This window comes from Panthera tigris, chromosome F3, assembly GCF_018350195.1.
Source record: "Panthera tigris isolate Pti1 chromosome F3, P.tigris_Pti1_mat1.1, whole genome shotgun sequence".
NCBI classification, from domain to species: domain Eukaryota; kingdom Metazoa; phylum Chordata; class Mammalia; order Carnivora; family Felidae; genus Panthera; species Panthera tigris.
Window position 1 is genome coordinate 48,352,758 of NC_056678.1, and position 16,865 is coordinate 48,369,622.

General features: G+C 36.9%; 1 protein-coding gene across 5 annotated transcripts in view; it reads left to right on the forward strand.

Annotated features, from left to right (window-relative positions):
* The window catches only part of UCHL5 (ubiquitin C-terminal hydrolase L5), a 39,369-nt gene that overhangs the window by 692 nt on the left and 21,812 nt on the right, over window positions 1–16,865 (forward strand). For 3 of the 5 annotated variants that reach the window (XM_042977011.1, XM_042977012.1, XM_042977013.1), the window contains exons 2-3: window positions 8,427–8,490; window positions 9,437–9,542. In XM_042977011.1, coding sequence (XP_042832945.1) covers window positions 8,427–8,490; window positions 9,437–9,542 — 170 coding nt within the window. Of the gene's footprint in view, window positions 1–2; window positions 197–8,426; window positions 8,491–9,436; window positions 9,543–16,865 lie in introns of those variants that run through there. The other 2 variants (XM_007072839.2, XM_007072841.3) reach the window with 1 other exon arrangement.

A 16,865-nucleotide genomic window follows, 5' to 3' on the forward strand; every position in this document is an offset into this window, starting at 1 on the left:
GCGGGGTGACGTGGGGTTGACGAGCTCAGCGGCGGGTTTGCCGAGATCAGTGCCCGGCGGCAGCTGGTGCGGGGGGCGGCCAGAGCCTTAGGTGGAGCGGGGCGGTGTGTGGCCGGGGCCATGACGGGCAATGCCGGGGAGTGGTGCCTCATGGAAAGCGACCCCGGGGTCTTCACCGAGCTCATTAAAGGATTCGGTGAGAGCCAAGGGGACCGTCCTGGGCCGGGGGTCACGGGAGGAGGCCCAGGCTGGGCATAGAGTGGTTCTCTGCGGTCACCGCCGCCTCGCGTCTGAAGGGAAGCGACTTTGGAAACCTGGATCGCGGAGGACTCTCGTCCCCGTCTCAGTCCTGGGCAGTCGCGTTTCCGCAGTGATTCCACATCACGAGGGCAGGGATCGTATCTGCCTTGTGCACTGTCGTATCAGGACTCGGCAGTCAGTTTCTTGCTTAATTGACTGGAGCGCTTCCCCCCGCCCCCGCCCTTCCGTGTGTATCTTTCCCTTTCTACCATCGCTCTTCTGCGGAGCGCTCCCTATACCCGGCAGGTGTGCCCAGGTGCACGTCTCGGGCCATCAGTTCTGCAAGAAAACCTAGGGTGTGCCTCCTCCACGGTAGGGTATATGGCCCAAGCCGCGCAGGAACCCGAGACTCTAGTTACTCAAAGCCGAACACCTTGAGTGTGTGATTAGTTCTGCGGATGTTCCCACAGGCTCACTGCGTGGGACTGACGAGCCACTTCGCTGGTTATTCTCCCTGATCGTTTTTTGGCTTCCGGTAAAGTGGTTTCTTGAGCTAGTGCTCTAGACCAGAGGCCACATGCTTTCCTCAGCTTTTTTTTCTGGCTGTGTTCCTTGTCTTACATCCTAAATAGTCAGCGTATTTGACTTTTTATCCTTTCCTGCCCTTCTTGTTCCCATCCTTTTCTTTGGGCAGTAAGTTTATTTTTATGGCTACGTTTGTTTTTTTTTTTCAAGTATTATTAATTCTAGCTATTATGTTAAAACTTGTACTGGAGATGAAAATTAAACGTTGATATAGATACTATCGTACATAGCTGAATGTTTGGAATATAATTTATCAAGCATATGTTTACCTACGTTTGTTTACCTACGTATGTTTACCTATCAAGCGTATGTTCTTAGGCACACTGGGAGGGTTTGGGAATTTTCATTGTGAATGAACCACGAGTGCTCCTCTAAAGATCTGACACTCCAACTAATATGGTGTATTAATTGCTGTGTTAGAGTGTGTATAAAATGTAACGGGAACACAGGTCACGGAAGAGCACAGGCAGAAGGAAAAACATAAACAGTAGTAATGTTAAAGTATATGGCATAGGAAACACCTAGCAAAGTGACTAAAAATGTATGTGACAGACCAGAGGAATATTTCAATCTGAAGTTGAAAAGTAAACTGAGGCTAGATTGTTTGCTGAGTTGTATAGTTTGGATTGCCCTGTGGTTACTGGGGACTTAACTGTCAAAGATATTGGAATGCTGAAATGACATTTTTATAATTAAAAAAGGTTTACCAAGTGTAGTGTGCAGGGTGGAGTGGAATGAAGCCAGAGAAGCTAGAAGTCTCTTAAAATGGTTGGAGTCGGGTGATTAGCTTGACATAAACTAATAGGTTAAAGAGGAGGAGGTAATTGCACTAATTTTGCTATATTTAAATCGATAGGAATGCTGACTGACTGGATGTAGGGGAAAAGGGGAAAATGACTCCATAGTTTCTAGCTTGACTGGCAGGTGAAGTATAAGAGAACAAGCTTGATGGATGAGAAAATTCAGTTTTGGACATTGAGTTTGAGATGTCTGTAGGTTTAGCCATAAAACTTACCTTTAAAACCTTAGCTATTATGACATAGTAAAGTTAACTTTAAGAAATACTATACTAGGCAAGTTTGTTTTTAAATTAATCCACTCCATTAACAGTTATTGCTTCAGTCCCATACGTATAGAAAACTTAGAATTGAAAATGATTATAAAAGTCATGCATAAAAGAATATGTAACTGCGTCTTCTTACACTACCACAAATTAAAAGTAATTGCTATTAATGGATTGGCCACATTAGCAGAAAAATGTTGCAAAAAGTTAAATGATGGTAGTTGTATATCATCATCAGATAGTTTCAAAGAGAAAACAAGTGTATTTCAATCATTTCCATTTTTTTCTTAGCCAGTTCTTGGCTTTAAAAAAGTTTTTTGAAGTTCATTCTTTCAAAAGTGGACAATCTTACTGTGTTCTGAATGCAAATGTAAATTTATTTTAAACGGTAGTTCATTGGAAGGGAAATTATTTGTGGAGTCAGTGAATATATAAATACAAATTTTAGTGGACTATAGCATCATGATAAAACAAAATCCTTATTAAGAAACTGATGGAGCAGACACATACTTTTAATTGGTGTGGCGCATACATAATTCATGAATGCACCAAAACAAACTATGATGGTCTACCAATTAAAAACAGAAGCTATAAACTTCTGTTTCTAGCCAGGATGGAATAGCAGGGACTGCATTTACTTTTCCATAACAAATCAATGACCCCAGCTTTCATTTCAAGAAACTAGAAAAAAGAGCAAATGAAATCTGAAGTAAGCGGATGAAAGGAAATAATAAAGATCAGAGTTGAAATTAGTGAAACAGAAAAGAAAAGTAGTGGAGAAAATCAATGAAACTAAAAGCTGGTTTGTCAAAGATCAATAAAATGGACAAACCCCAAGTCAGCCTGGTCAGAAAAAAGAGAGGAAAAGGGCACCTGGCTGGCTCAGTTGGTAGAGCATGAAACTCTTTTAAATATTTATTTATTTTTGGCAGAATGCAAGCCAGGAAGGGGCAGAGAGAGGAGGACAGAGGATCCGAAGCTGGCTCTGTGCTGACAGGCTGACAGCAGCTAGCCCAGTGTGGGGCTTGAACTCACCAACCATGAGATCATGACCTTTAGCTGAAGTCAGACACTCAACCCACTGGGTGACCCAGGTGCCCCAGTAGAGCATGCAACTCATGGTCTCAGGGTTGTAAGTTCAAGCCCCATGTTGGGTATGGAGATTTCTTAAAAATAAAATCTTAAAAATAAAAAAAAATAAAAAAAAAAAAAGGAAAAGAAAAAGTAGAGGAGACACAATGACCAATATTAGGAGTAAGATGATACCACTATGGATTCTGTAGATTAAAAAGATTATAAGGGAATATTCTAAACATTATTATGCCAATCAATTTGACAACTTGGGTGAAATGTATAAATATCTTTAAAGACATAAATTACCAAAGCTTATATAAGAAGAAATGGATAACCAGTATAGCCTTACTTTATTAAATAAATTGAAATTGTAACTTAAAATCTTCCCACAAAGAGAACTGTAGCCAAAATTGCTTCACTGGTATATTATTTCAAATATTTAAGGATTAAGTAATACCAATTTTATACAAACTTTTCCCAGAAAAAATGGAGAGGAAGGAATATTTCCCAATATTCTCTGAGGGCCATCATTATCCTAACACCCAATACAGAAAAGACATTACAAGAAAAGGAAACTACAGACCTAACTCCATCATCAACATAAATGCAAAAATTCTTAAAAAAATATATTTTTTTGATGTTTATTTATTTTTGAGAGAAAGAGAGAGAGAGACAGATAGAGCATGAGTGGGGAAAGGTAGACCGAATCAGAGCAGGCTCCAGGCTTTGAGCTGTCAGCACAGAGCCGGATGTGGGCTCAAACCCTTGAGGCATGAGATCATGACCTGAGCCAAAATTGGATGCTTAACTGACTGAACAACTCAGGCACTCCATAAATGCAAAAATTCTAAACAGAATTTTAGTAAATCAAATCTAATAATCTATTAAGTGGACAATATGTCATGACTGAGTGGGGTTTATCCTAGGAATTCAGTGTTGGTTTAATATTTGGGATTCAATGTGATTCACCAAAGTAACACACACACAAAAAACCCAAAAAACTATATGATTATCTTTTTTTAAAAATTTTTTAATGTTTATTTATTTTTGAGAGAGACAGAGACAGAATGCCAGTGGATTAGGGGCAGAGAGAGAGGGAGACACAGAATTGGAAGCAGGCTCCAGGCTCTGAACTGTCAGCACAGAGCCCGACGTGGGGCTCGAACTCACGGACCACAAGATCATGACCTGAGCCAAAGTTGGACGCTCAACCGACTGAGCCACCCAGGCGCCCCTATATGATTATCTTAATAGACACAAAAAGCATTTGATAAAATCCAACATCTGTTAAGAAATATGTACTATTATATTTTAACCTGTTTGCCAGCTAACAAGTTAGCCTGTTTATATTATAAAGGATTGTATTATTGATATATTGATAAAGGGATAAAAGACTGTATTATGTATTAGCCTTGGCACAGTAGGCAACAGGAGATTCACATTTGCATTGGATCCCTTGTCCTATAAATCCATGGGAGTGGCAGTAGATAGAGGTGGATGTTGCACACATGGGTCTGTGTCATAGCTAAGGAACCCTGAGTTTAGGGAACTTCCAATTTTATTAAAGAGGCTGCTAGCAAACCTGCTCGGCCTTTGGCTTTAGGAAGATACTATGGACAGCAAGTAAGTCTTGTCTTTGCACCAGGGGGAGACATTATCTATCTTTCAAGTCTGTTTATTGAAATAACATCCTTGAAAAGATAGTCCAGAACTCCTCCCAGAAGATAAGCAGAAACAGGAGAAACTCATTGAGAGTTGTCTCCCAATAAAATCCATTTTTCCTTTCTACCCCAAACATGCCATCCCTTCAGCTTTTCTGATTAATCTGACCTGACCCACAGAGCTGGTACCGAATCTGTTTATCTCTTATTGTGTTTACATTAGAAAGCAGTGGCTTTCTCCTTAAGTTTTTGTTTTGACCTTTCATCTTGGCTGAAGGCCATAACTCAGGTATAGGTAGTAATTGCACAGACTCCTCCTGGGCTTGCCAGGAGGGAGTCTTGCAGAATTCCATCATTCACAGCAACTCTGGCCCAGGAGTTGAGATAAATCTGAATGACTTTTGGTGCCAATATAGTGTTTCCTTGACATGAAGCTCTGTTAGGAGTTCTCCTGAGGTACATATTCCCTTGTTTGGAAGAGAGAGGCAAGTTAATGCTTGGCTTTCATACAGAAAGTCAAAGTATACTTATGAGAGTGCATCTAGTATGCTTAGAAGCAAGTATTGCTTATAATTGTTGAGGACCCCAAAATGGAGCCTTCTCATTAGGGATACAAATTAACAGCTCTCCAGTTTGGGGTTCACAAATATTTGAGTCTAGTCCTTGTTTTTGGGGTGATTGTCCACAATGCAGATTTTCCTACTTGGTGACATTGCTAACTAAATGACATTTGTCCGTACCATTGAATGACATGGTTAGGGATGATATCTGGGACTATTTTTTGTAGGAGGTGTAGAAGCCAGGGCCATGTCTTTACTTCTCGTAGATTTGGTGAGGTTAGGGGAATAACAAATTGTCAAAACTTTTGGAAGATAGCATTACATTTAAATTTAAAGCATTGGCAACAGAGGGCCCTCCCAGAGTTATCTTTCTTCAGGAGAAAAGCTCCAGGTATATTTTAAAGAAAATTATTTTTGAAATTAGTTTTTGAATAGAACTATTTTACAGAGCCACCAGTATCATAATACAAATGTGTTAGTCAATACACAAATATCTCAAACGTTTTCATTTCAGTACTTCCTTTCATTTTGGAGCAGAGTCCTGGTTTGGATGACAAATCCTATGTTAATCCTGTTTAAGACCTAGTTCAACTATCCATGAAAGTTGCTCTGATCAGCAGGGGTAGTAATGATCTCTCCTGCTTCTTAACTTCCAGAAAGCTCTGGTGTACCTCTCATAGGCATGTTATGCATGCTGCACTTTGAGTTGTATATACCTGTTTCCTACTGGTTGTGAAGTTTTGTTTTGTTTATTCTTTATTTAAAAAAAAAAATTTTAACGTTTATTTATTTTTGAGACAGAGAGAGACAGAGCATGAATGGGGGAGGGTCAGAGAGAGAGGGAGACACAGAATCTGAAACAGGCTCCAGGCTCTGAGCTGTCAGCACAGGGCCCGACGCAGGGCTCGAACTCACGGACCGCGAGATCATGTCCTGAGCCGAAGTCGGACACTCAACCGACTGAGCTACCCAGGCGCCCCAATGTTTTGTTTATTTTTAAATAAAGTCTACCCACTACGAGGGGCTAGAATTCAGGACCCTGAGATCAAGAGTCACATACTCTACTGACCGAGCCAGCCAGGCTCCCCTTAGTTGTGAAGTTCTTAAGTATTGCGACTATTGTTTATTATTTTCTGTCCATGCCAGGACCTAGTACCATGCTTGGCACATAAAAGGTATTTGTAAAATACCAGCATTTTGTTAACTTTTTAAAGTCTTCTCCCCACACCCACCTTTTTACTTAATATATGTTAGGGAGTCTGCATTAAGTGATTCTTTGTATTTAGTGTTTGATAATGTATACCTCACAAGAATTGTGTGGATTGGATGAAGCAGGAAGTATTCTTGTTTTATACATGAGGAAAGTGAGGCTCCAGGACATTATGTTCTTGCTCAAGTTTAAGAACTTTAAGGCAGTGCTCGGATTGGAACCATGCCTCTTGAATCATTGCTTCTCTTTGCTATACCATGCATTATTTGAAATTGAATGTACATAAGGGAATTATTAGATACTGAATGTATATAAGGAGATAGATATTAAGAGTTGAGTAGTATGTTTTTTTGTACCCCAAAAGTTGTGTGTTTGTTTAGCTTAAAGTTGTTTAAACAGGCGTCATCACTTGAAATTCTACCCGTGCAAAAGATTTGGGGACACTTTTATGCAGTGGACTTTTGTTCTTTTAGTATACTGTGTTTTAATGTTTGGCCTTTTTACAATTGATTTCCAATAGCAGTAACCAGTATTAACAATTGCATTAGTGTCCTTTTGTGCCCTTTTCAATGCTCATAAATACAGGTTTACATTTGTAAGTTCTTTCCCCCCAGCTTCCTATATGTAAATGTCTATCAACATGTTTTCTACTACAAACAGCCTAGTAACTCTCCTTGTATATATATCTTTAATACAAGAGTGAATTCTTAATAGATAGTTGCTGAATATAACAAATTGAGTCCTGGAATGATATGAATGCCCAAAGTCATGTAGTTGGTTGACTGAATTTTTTTTGTAACTTCTTTTTTTTGTTTTTTCCAGATAGGCCAAAGGCTTCTCTAGATTTTACTTGACAATAATCTGGAATATTAAAAACTGTCCAGACTTTGGAACCAGATGTGGATTTTAATTAGTTTTTTTGTGTGTGTGTGTGTGTGTATACTAGCTGTAGTGAATTTAGGCAAGCCACTTAACATCCCTAACCCTCTTCTGTATAATACTTGCCTTGCAGTGATTAGAGAAAATGCATTTAAAGCACTTTACATATAGAAGGCACTGGTAAATATGGCTGTTTTTTTGTATTTTGATGATACTAGCTAACATTTAGTAAACCCTTAGAGTGTGCCAGGCACTGTATTAAATGTATCTCATGCATACAAAATTATCTCATTTATTCCTCACAACAACTCCATGAATATGGGAACAGAGAGGTTGGTTATATAGCTAGCAAATGGAGGAGCTGGGATGCAAACCCTGGCATTTTTGAGGCCAACCTCTTAACCAGTACACTGTTCCTCTGATATGTACTACTAGAGCAGGGTGTCTTAGTCTTGGCAGTGTTGACATTTTGGGCCAGATATTTCTTTGCTGTTTGGCTGTCTTGTGCAGTGTAGGATGTTTAGCATCTCTGGCCTCTGTCCACTAGATGCAAGGCCTTCCCACTGGTGACAGTTGTGACGAATGTCTCCAGACATTGTAAAACCTTTCTTAGGGAGGCAAGGTACAAGAAAAGTTTCCCTGATTGGGAACCACTGTCCTAAGGAAGGGTATGTTTGGCGGACTCTGAGGTAGTTGAAAATAAAATAAAATTAAATAAATAAATTAAAAAGTATAGAATTGGAATTTAGGGAAAGGGTCAGAGCTAAATATGTGATATGAAAGTCACTGGTAAGTGGTAGTTATTTATTACCACTTAAAAAAAAAAGTGTAAGTAAAAGGGAAACAGCAATTGCGTAGAAAGAGTGGATTGTAAAAGAGACAGATTGAGAGGGACTGAGAAGTCGGGGTGGTGTTTCAGTGAAAATAAACTTGAAACCTCTTTCAATTGTAAAAGTAATATACTCCCATTATAAATAATTAGGAAATAGTAAAGGAATTAAAAGGATTTGTCTGTGAGCTTTATCAGTTTTACCATTTTAATTTGTCATGTCTCATGGCCGCTAAATGTACGTTCCTTTCAGTTAATATTTTATTTAATGGTGAAGGAAAAAATGAGTTATTTTGTTTTCTGAAGAAATAATTTCTTATTTCAGGTTGCCGAGGAGCCCAAGTAGAAGAAATATGGAGTTTAGAGCCTGAGAATTTTGAAAAATTAAAGTAAGTATTATCTTAGTTGTGTTAAAAATAATGTCTGTACTTTAAGCAGATTGTTGTCTATTTTACTTGGATTACAGTAGGCTGCATATGTCATCTCCTTAAGTCTTTTTTCCATCTTGTGAGAGAGGTATTATTACTCTCATATCATAGTCAAGACCTGAGACTCATATAAGTAACTTGCAAGGGATTAAAAACTAAGTCTCTGTAATTCCATATCAAGATGGTTGATTAATTTATTATAATATTCACTTATAGATCAATAGGACTAGAAGACAGAACACATTTTCACATTAAAAATGTGAATACCTGAATATTAGATTAGTCTACAAAGCATATTTAGTACATAACATATATTAATAGTAATTCAGAATTTGTCTGTGTGTTATCGCCTTGCTTCTTGGTGAGGTTAAAGTTCAGATTCCAAATGTAGATGCTAGGAAGTTTCTTTCTTTCTCCCATGCTTCTGACTTGTGAGCCTCTTCTTATCCCCAACCTTGTGCCCATAAGAATGGACTCTGTATTGCAAATGGAGGACTAGGGAAATTTTCTTTGGAGGGAGAGTTGTTGGATTCTTGGAATATGACGAGGAGTAGGCTTTATTCATCTATATTGGAATTTAGTATAGGGTTAACTGCTTCTTTTAGTTTTGCTATGTTCTTATTTTCAGTTTTTAAGAGAGGTGATACAAGGTAGAAGTGAAAATCCAGATTTGAGAATAAACCTTTCATTATAATTCTGTTTTACCTGATGTAATTTTAAGGTTTATTAGCCTTGTCTTAGGCAACATTTTAATGACAATGAATAACAATAGAGACCTTTAAAAAATTTCTCAAACTTACTTCATTCGCAATATATTTGGTAAGTAACTGACTGAAATGTGATGTATTGACTGTGTGTTAAAAAACAAGAAAGGTTTGGTGTCACTAATTTGTACTTTCTTTTGTAGGCCAGTTCATGGGTTAATTTTTCTTTTCAAGTGGCAGCCAGGAGAAGAACCAGCAGGCTCTGTAGTTCAGGACTCCAGACTTGACACAATATTTTTTGCCAAGCAGGTATGGTCCTCGGATACTCTGAAGTCTTGAGAGCAATCCTTTTGATAAAAAGAACTGTATTTCACTTTTGTGTCTTTGGTATAGTAGTCCTCAAACTTTTTTGCCTTAGGATCCCTTTACATTCTTAAAAATTATTGAGGTCTCCAAGAGCTTCTCTGTTTATATGGATTATATTTATCAATATTTATTATATTAGACATTAAGACTAAGGCATTTGAGAGTTACTTATTAATTGATTTAAAAATGACAAATGCATTACATGATAACATAAATAACACATTTTTTAATGAAATATAATCACATTTACCAAAACAAAATTAGCAAGAAGTTTTACATTTGCATTTTATGTTGTTTTTGCAAATTGTAAATATTTTGCAAATTGTAAATATGGTTTTTGCAAATCTAATGTCTGTCTTAATAGTACATAGCTAGATTCTCCTATCTACTTCTTTATACTCCTACTTGCAGTGTTTTTGTTTTGTTCTGGTTTTGGTTGAAGTATATGAAGAAAATTCAGTCTCACACATATGTAGTTGGAAAGGGAGGAGTATTTTAATAATCTTTTTCAGGGAATTCTATTCTTTGATATTATATCAAAACTCTAAAAATGTTTCTTTTTTAAATGTGAAATCTGAAACAGTATCAGTGAACTTTGTTCTTTGTTATATTAATTTTTTTTTGGTTTATCTTTCTCTGCAAATGGATCTTATACTCATTCAGCATTCAGCAACGTTGTGCATTGGTCATTTCAAATATTCACCGACTTCTACAGATCTTCTGAATGTTGCCACATTTGTTTACATACCTTATCAACAAGTCACATGTATTAATATTACCATCTGTAGAATTAGAAAAGTTGTTAAGTATCAGGAAACTTTTAAACTCACAATGGAGGATCTAAGTCATACCAAATTCTAGTTTTCACTTGAAAGTTTAAATTTTATCAAGACAATAAATACTGTCAGGTTTTTTTCTTGAAGTAACAGACTCATTTTGCACAATTCTGAGAAAAATATCTGCCACATGCCCTGTCTGAAAAACCGTATTTGTCTGCCATTTGTGTTCTCAAGTGAAAATGATGTTCCAAGAAAAAAGCAGCCAACTTAACTCACAACTCAAAACAATCATACCACTGCCCTTCCTTGAAATGATTAGCATGTTTTGGTTTGCAGCAGAAGGTGCTTTAATTTGTGCTACGTATTTAATTTGATAGACTGTTAAAGACTTGTACTCCAAGGTCAGAATTTAATAAAAATAACTTTTACTGCTTCATTAAAGACAGTCTTCAGTAAAATTGGCTTTTTTTTTTTTTTTTAAAACTGTGTATCTGTGTCAGTGAAACAGTTTAATGCCACTGCCTAGATTGGTGCTAAAATACCAGCAGTGTTATCTACCATTGGTTGCTATTTGACTATCAGTGCAAATATGAAAGCAGGGAAGTAGGCAAGGACTGTCTTTGAATTATTATAGAAATGATTTTGAGCTCATGAACATCTTGAGAAGGGTCTTAGGAATTCCCAGGGTTCCATGGACCACACTTGACAAGGGCTGTTCCAGGACATACAGTGAAGTGTTTAGTATTAGGTGCCGCCGTATATCTATCTGGTCCATTGTTTGGAAAACTGAGAGAGTAAGTAAGAGAGGTTTGATATTTAAAACTAAGCTAAATATAATTGCACTTGTTTGAAAATTGCACTTATTTCTGAGACTCAAAAAATTGCTTAGGATAATCTGTTTAACCTTTAGAAAGGTCGAAAAATAAAAGTGCTAATTCTCATTACTGCACTTTAGCTCAAGGCTTTGCTGTTCCACTTAGTAACTTGTTTTCCCTTTTTCTTTTACTACTTCTTTCCATTTCCCCCCAACTTTTTAAAATTGAGTGTTTTTAGAGAAATTAACACTGTCATGCTTTTACTTTACAGGTTAAGAAAACATTATTGTGTTGTTTTTTTTAATGATAGAACTTAAACTACAGAAATACATAGTGATAAAAGTGAATATCTTTGTAATCCTACACCCATTTCTACCAACTACTTTTAATGGTTTGACTCATTCATTTAATCAACAAGTCGTTATTGAGCACTTTGTGCTAGGTATTAGGTACTAGGTATATATAATGGTCAACAAGACAAGGCGTGTCTCTTCTTAATAAGAACTATAATGATAACTATGCCAACAGTAGCCAACATTTATCATTCTTACTGGGTAGCAGATATTGTGCTTTAGATATATTGTTTATTTAATCCTTGCAACAACTCTGTGAGGTTGTTATCCTCATGTCACAGATGAAGAAATTCAGATGAAGAAATTGAAGCCTGGAGAAATGACCTTATTTTCCTGAGGTCACATGAGGTTTTTTTTTTTTTTTTTTTCCCTTAAGTGTTTATTTGTTTGTTTTGACACAGAGGTAGAGAGAAAGAGAGAGAGAAAGAGAGAGAAAGAGCATGTGTGCAAGCTGAGGGAGGGGCAGAGAGAGGAATAAGGGAATCTCAAAAGGGCTCTGCGCTGACATGGGCTTGAGCCCAGGAATCATGGGATCATAATCTGAGCTGAAATCAAGGGTTGATGCTTTAACCAACTGAGCCATCCAGGTGCCCCAATATGTATTATTTTTTTTTTATTATTAATTTGTTTGTAGTAGTTGATCCTCAATAACACTGTGGTTTTTACAGATTCCTTATTATTTCACAAATGTGGAAACTGAGTCCCAGAGAGATTATGAAACTTGCCCAAGTTAAGCAGCTAGTCATTGGCAAAGCTGATGTGCAAACCTGGGCACTATATATCTGAAGTGTCTGCTCTCAACCACATCACAACACTGACTCTTTAAAAGTATTCTTGGTATAAATGTCCTATAATTTATTTAATCTCTTAGTGATCAATATTTTGAGTTTCTAACTCTTCCCCTAACACAAATAATTTGTATATCGTAATATTTGTGTACTTCTGTACTACTAATGTACTAATATTTGTGTGTGGCAATTATTATAATTTTAAAACCACAGTTTGATTTTCAAGATCTAGATAGTAGAGAAAAAGTAGGGGACAGACAATTTTAAAAGTCCTTCAGGTGTTTTTTTCTCCTTTTAAAGACAGTTTTTATTTTTTAAGGTATATAAAAATATGCACTCATTTTATAAAATTGAAGCATTATAAATATATAATGTAGAAAATAAAAGTCCCTTTTATAATCCCTGCTTCAGAGATAGCCACTGAAAATCATTTATATTCTTCCAAATTTGTGTGTGTGTGTGTGTGTTTAATTTCTTCCATGCTATATTTCTTCCACACTGAATTGTGAACCTAAGAGTCTGGGATTTTATTTTTATGTACCGTTCCTGGTACATAGTAGATATCCAATAAATGTAGACTGAGTTCTTCATCTCTAAGAATATTACAATTAACAGTGGTATTCACTAACAGTAAGACATTAATGATGTCTGATTTATAGAGGTCTAGGTATTTTTAAAGTGAAAGAAAGTGCTCTATAAAGAAAATAAATGTTACTAAAGTTTCAATTTATAATTTCTGGAGTTCCTTGATAGTTTTCTAGTTCTGTATTTCTGTTTTAACTATAATTTAATGGTTTATTTGTATTATACTTGCCATGTTTATTAATGTGTAGGATTAGTGATTTTCTAATAATCCTGGGTGGTTTTTGTTCTATATTATGTCAACAGTTCTTATTGAACTGACCTATCAGTAATTCCCCAGTAATATCTTTTAATTGTAATTCCCCAATAATATCTTCTGGTCTTTTTAGTGTATGCCTCCTATGAGTCTATGCCAGAAACTTTATATTACATAAATAATATAATCCTTAATTCTAGGCTTCAAGAGCTAATAATGATTTTATCCAGGAGTCTCCTATTTTCAGAAATTTTAAAAGTATAATTAAAATTATATTTATTTATGATACGGTCATACATATTAACTAAATACATATTTTTGGTATTTATGGATGGAATTGCATCAATTTAGAAAGGTAATACTAATCGGGCCGTCTTAAACTGATCATTCATATGCTGTAATTACAGGTGTGCACGTACGTGGTTCACTGAAGAAATAAAGTAGTAATTGTAATTACTAGTAATTATAATTGTGTTTAAGGAATGCCAGGAATGACATTTTGGTAATACTTCTCTGCAAAGCATCATTGTCTTGTTACCAATTCACTGATTTACTTGCTAAGATTGTGCCTTAGTGGTACTGGGTTTGTCTGACTCCAGTCTGTTCAGTCTTTCAGGAAAGGATGATTGCTTACTGTGCTAGGTGCTTGGAGAATGATATGCAGTCATAATCCCTGCCTGCAACGTGCTTAGAGTTTAGTGGAAGAGATCGGTCTTAATCAATGAAATGCACAATTGTGGTGGTGATAAGTGCTTCCTGGAGTGAAATGAGGGCCATATTATATTGCAAAATTTGAGAACAATCTGTGAGACTATGCTCACTCCCAACACTGGCTATGGAGTTCAGGGTCCCCAAACCATCCTCACTTCTGGCAATTGCATGTTTAGTTAGGGGGTCCCCAAGACCACCCTCAGTTTCTGTAATTTGTTAGAAAAACTCATAGACCTTATTGAAAACTGTTATGGTTTATGACAGTGAAAAATACAGATTAAATTTAGCCACGGGAAGAGATACATGGCGCAGAGTCTGGGAAAGTCCCTTGCTAAGAGCTTCCAGTTGTCTTCTCCCAGTAGTTACAGATGGCACTAACTTTCCTGGCAACGATATGTGACAATATGTGCAGAGTATTGTCATCCAGGGAATCTCAACCAATTCTTGGTATCCAGAGTTTTTATTTGGCCTTAGTCACGCAGACCCGGTTGACCACCCACGTGGCTGACCTCAGTCTCCCGGCACCCTGGAGGCTGAGCTGATATTGTTGACCCCAGATTCCACCCTAAGTCACAGTGTTAGCCTGCCTTTGTGGACCAAATCCCTCAGGTAAACAAAGATGTTCTTATGGGGCCTGGCTTCTCAAGAGCTAAGTATACCTCCCAGGAGCCACGGGCAAAGGCAAGGCCTCTCTTTGGGCAAGATTAAATTTTTTATTATATATAACAATGGGACTTGACCTTTTCAAGGAGATCTGAGAAAGCTCTGTGTAAGTGACAATTCAGCTGAAGTCTAAAGTTCAAGTAGGTATTAACTGGGGGAAAGAGGTTGAGGATCATCCCAGATTAATAACAGCTTTATAGCAAAAGGAAGTAATACTAGTAAAATGTACTAGAAGAAGGTCAGTATAACTGGAGTATAGATAGCAAGAAGGGGGATGGCATATGATATGGAGCTGAGCAGGGCATATGTTAATCAGAATTGGGTATAGTTAGGTGTAGAGATACAATGACTTATAAAAAATAGACGTTTTTCACTTCCAAGAACTGTCAAGATTACAGGCTCTTTTGTTGTTGTTGTTCCTTTGTGTGTGGATTCTATTCCAAAGATTACTTTGTGGCTCAAGATGATTATTGGAGCCTTCGCCATTCTACCTCAATTCTACATTCCAGACAGCAAGAAGGGGACAGCACATTTCTCCTTTAATGAACATTTTCTAGAATTTGTCTATGTCACATGCTTACTTCTCTGGCCAGAACTTAGCCACATTGCTGTTCTTAGCAGCAAAAGAGAGTGGGAAAGTTGTCTTCATTCTAGGTGGCCATGAACCCCGATAAAAATTGGGTTACTTTGTGAATATGGAAGAAGGAGAAGGTGGTTATTAGAGAATAACTATCAGCCTTCTGCCACATATGTTGACAAAATTCAGATCATGTAAGGTATTTTAAGCCATGATTGAGACTTCTGTCTGTATCCTAAGAGTAAAAGAAGGTTATTAAAGTGTTTAAAGAAGGGTGACACAGTCAGATTATTGTTTAGAAGAGATCCCTGTAGCCATAGTGTGGAGAATGCATTTGAGGAGAAGGTGGTAGTATAGAATATAAGACTAGTAATCAGGAGGCTTTTGCAGAAGTATATGCAAGAGTAGATAAAAGATTGGTGGTAGAGATGGATGTGAACAGATCTGAATAATACTTAGTGGATAAAGTAGCACCCTTAATAGGTAATGGGTTGGATGTGGAGATGAAGGCAGCAGACACAGTAGGTACGTGGAAGGGGATTATGACATTCCTTGGTTGATGACACACACTCATGACTCCTGTCTTTTGTTTGGTTATTGTAAGTAATATAGTAAGCACTGAAGAACTCACTACCCAAACAAACTTCATCTAGTTATTTCCTTCTCTCTCACTGATTGTTCAGCAAAACTCTCATCCTCCCTCCCTTCATCCATCGTAATCCTCATGTTGAATTTGGTATATTATTTCTTTGCTTTCCCTTTTATGTATTGTAATACTAAAAAGGGTCTGTGTATATAAAATTTTTAATAGATAAAAAGTATCATACTTCTCAACTGAGAAAAGCAGTGCTGAAATAAAAACATTTATTTGGGGTCTCAATTGCAATTCAGGGAGTGTAGATTTGGGTAGCAACCCAAATCGTGTTCCCCCAAGGAATGAAAGCCAAGGGTTTTAAAAAACAAAACTAATGCTTGTTGTGTTGTTTGCAAAGAATTTTGATTGGTGTTGGCTCACAGAAAACTAATCTTGGCTGAATATAATTGGTTGCTAAGACTATCACTAAGCAAATTTTAACTGTAGCAAGTTGCAGGTGTTTGGGCAGAGTCCTTGGAATTTATGCCTTTTGGCCCAGTTCAAAATTCCTGGTTTTATCCCGTGAGGATACCTAAGGCCCATTTCCTTAATGGCCTCCTGGCTCCATTTTATAACCCTTTGACATAAGTGATTGATTTCATTTCATTTCTCACATCTTCTGTGTAATTTTGGGGGACTTACTCTTTTGACTTAATATTCTATCATTAAGTTTCTCCTTTAAGTTGTTAATCATAGTAGTAGTTCCTTAATTTTGCATACTGTTTGATATCAATTACATGAAAATGCTGGGTTTATTTGCTTTCTCTTCCTAGATGGGCATTTGAGTTTTACATTTGAGTCATTGTCAATTGCGTGGCTATAAACATTTTTGTACATGTCTCCTGTTGTAAATGTGCAAATTTCTCTTGTATATAGAAGTAGAGTATACTACATAAATACATCAAAGCTGCAATTATACTTCCACTAGAAATCTCTGAATTACTATGTAGCCACATACTCCAATGTGTGGTGTTGTCAGGCCTTTTTAATTTTTGCCAGCCATGTTGTTCTAAAATGGTACTTCATTGTGGTCTTGGTTTACATCTCCCTGGTCACTTAATCATGTTGAAAGCGTTTTCATATCCTTAGTGGCCTGAACTGTTTCTTT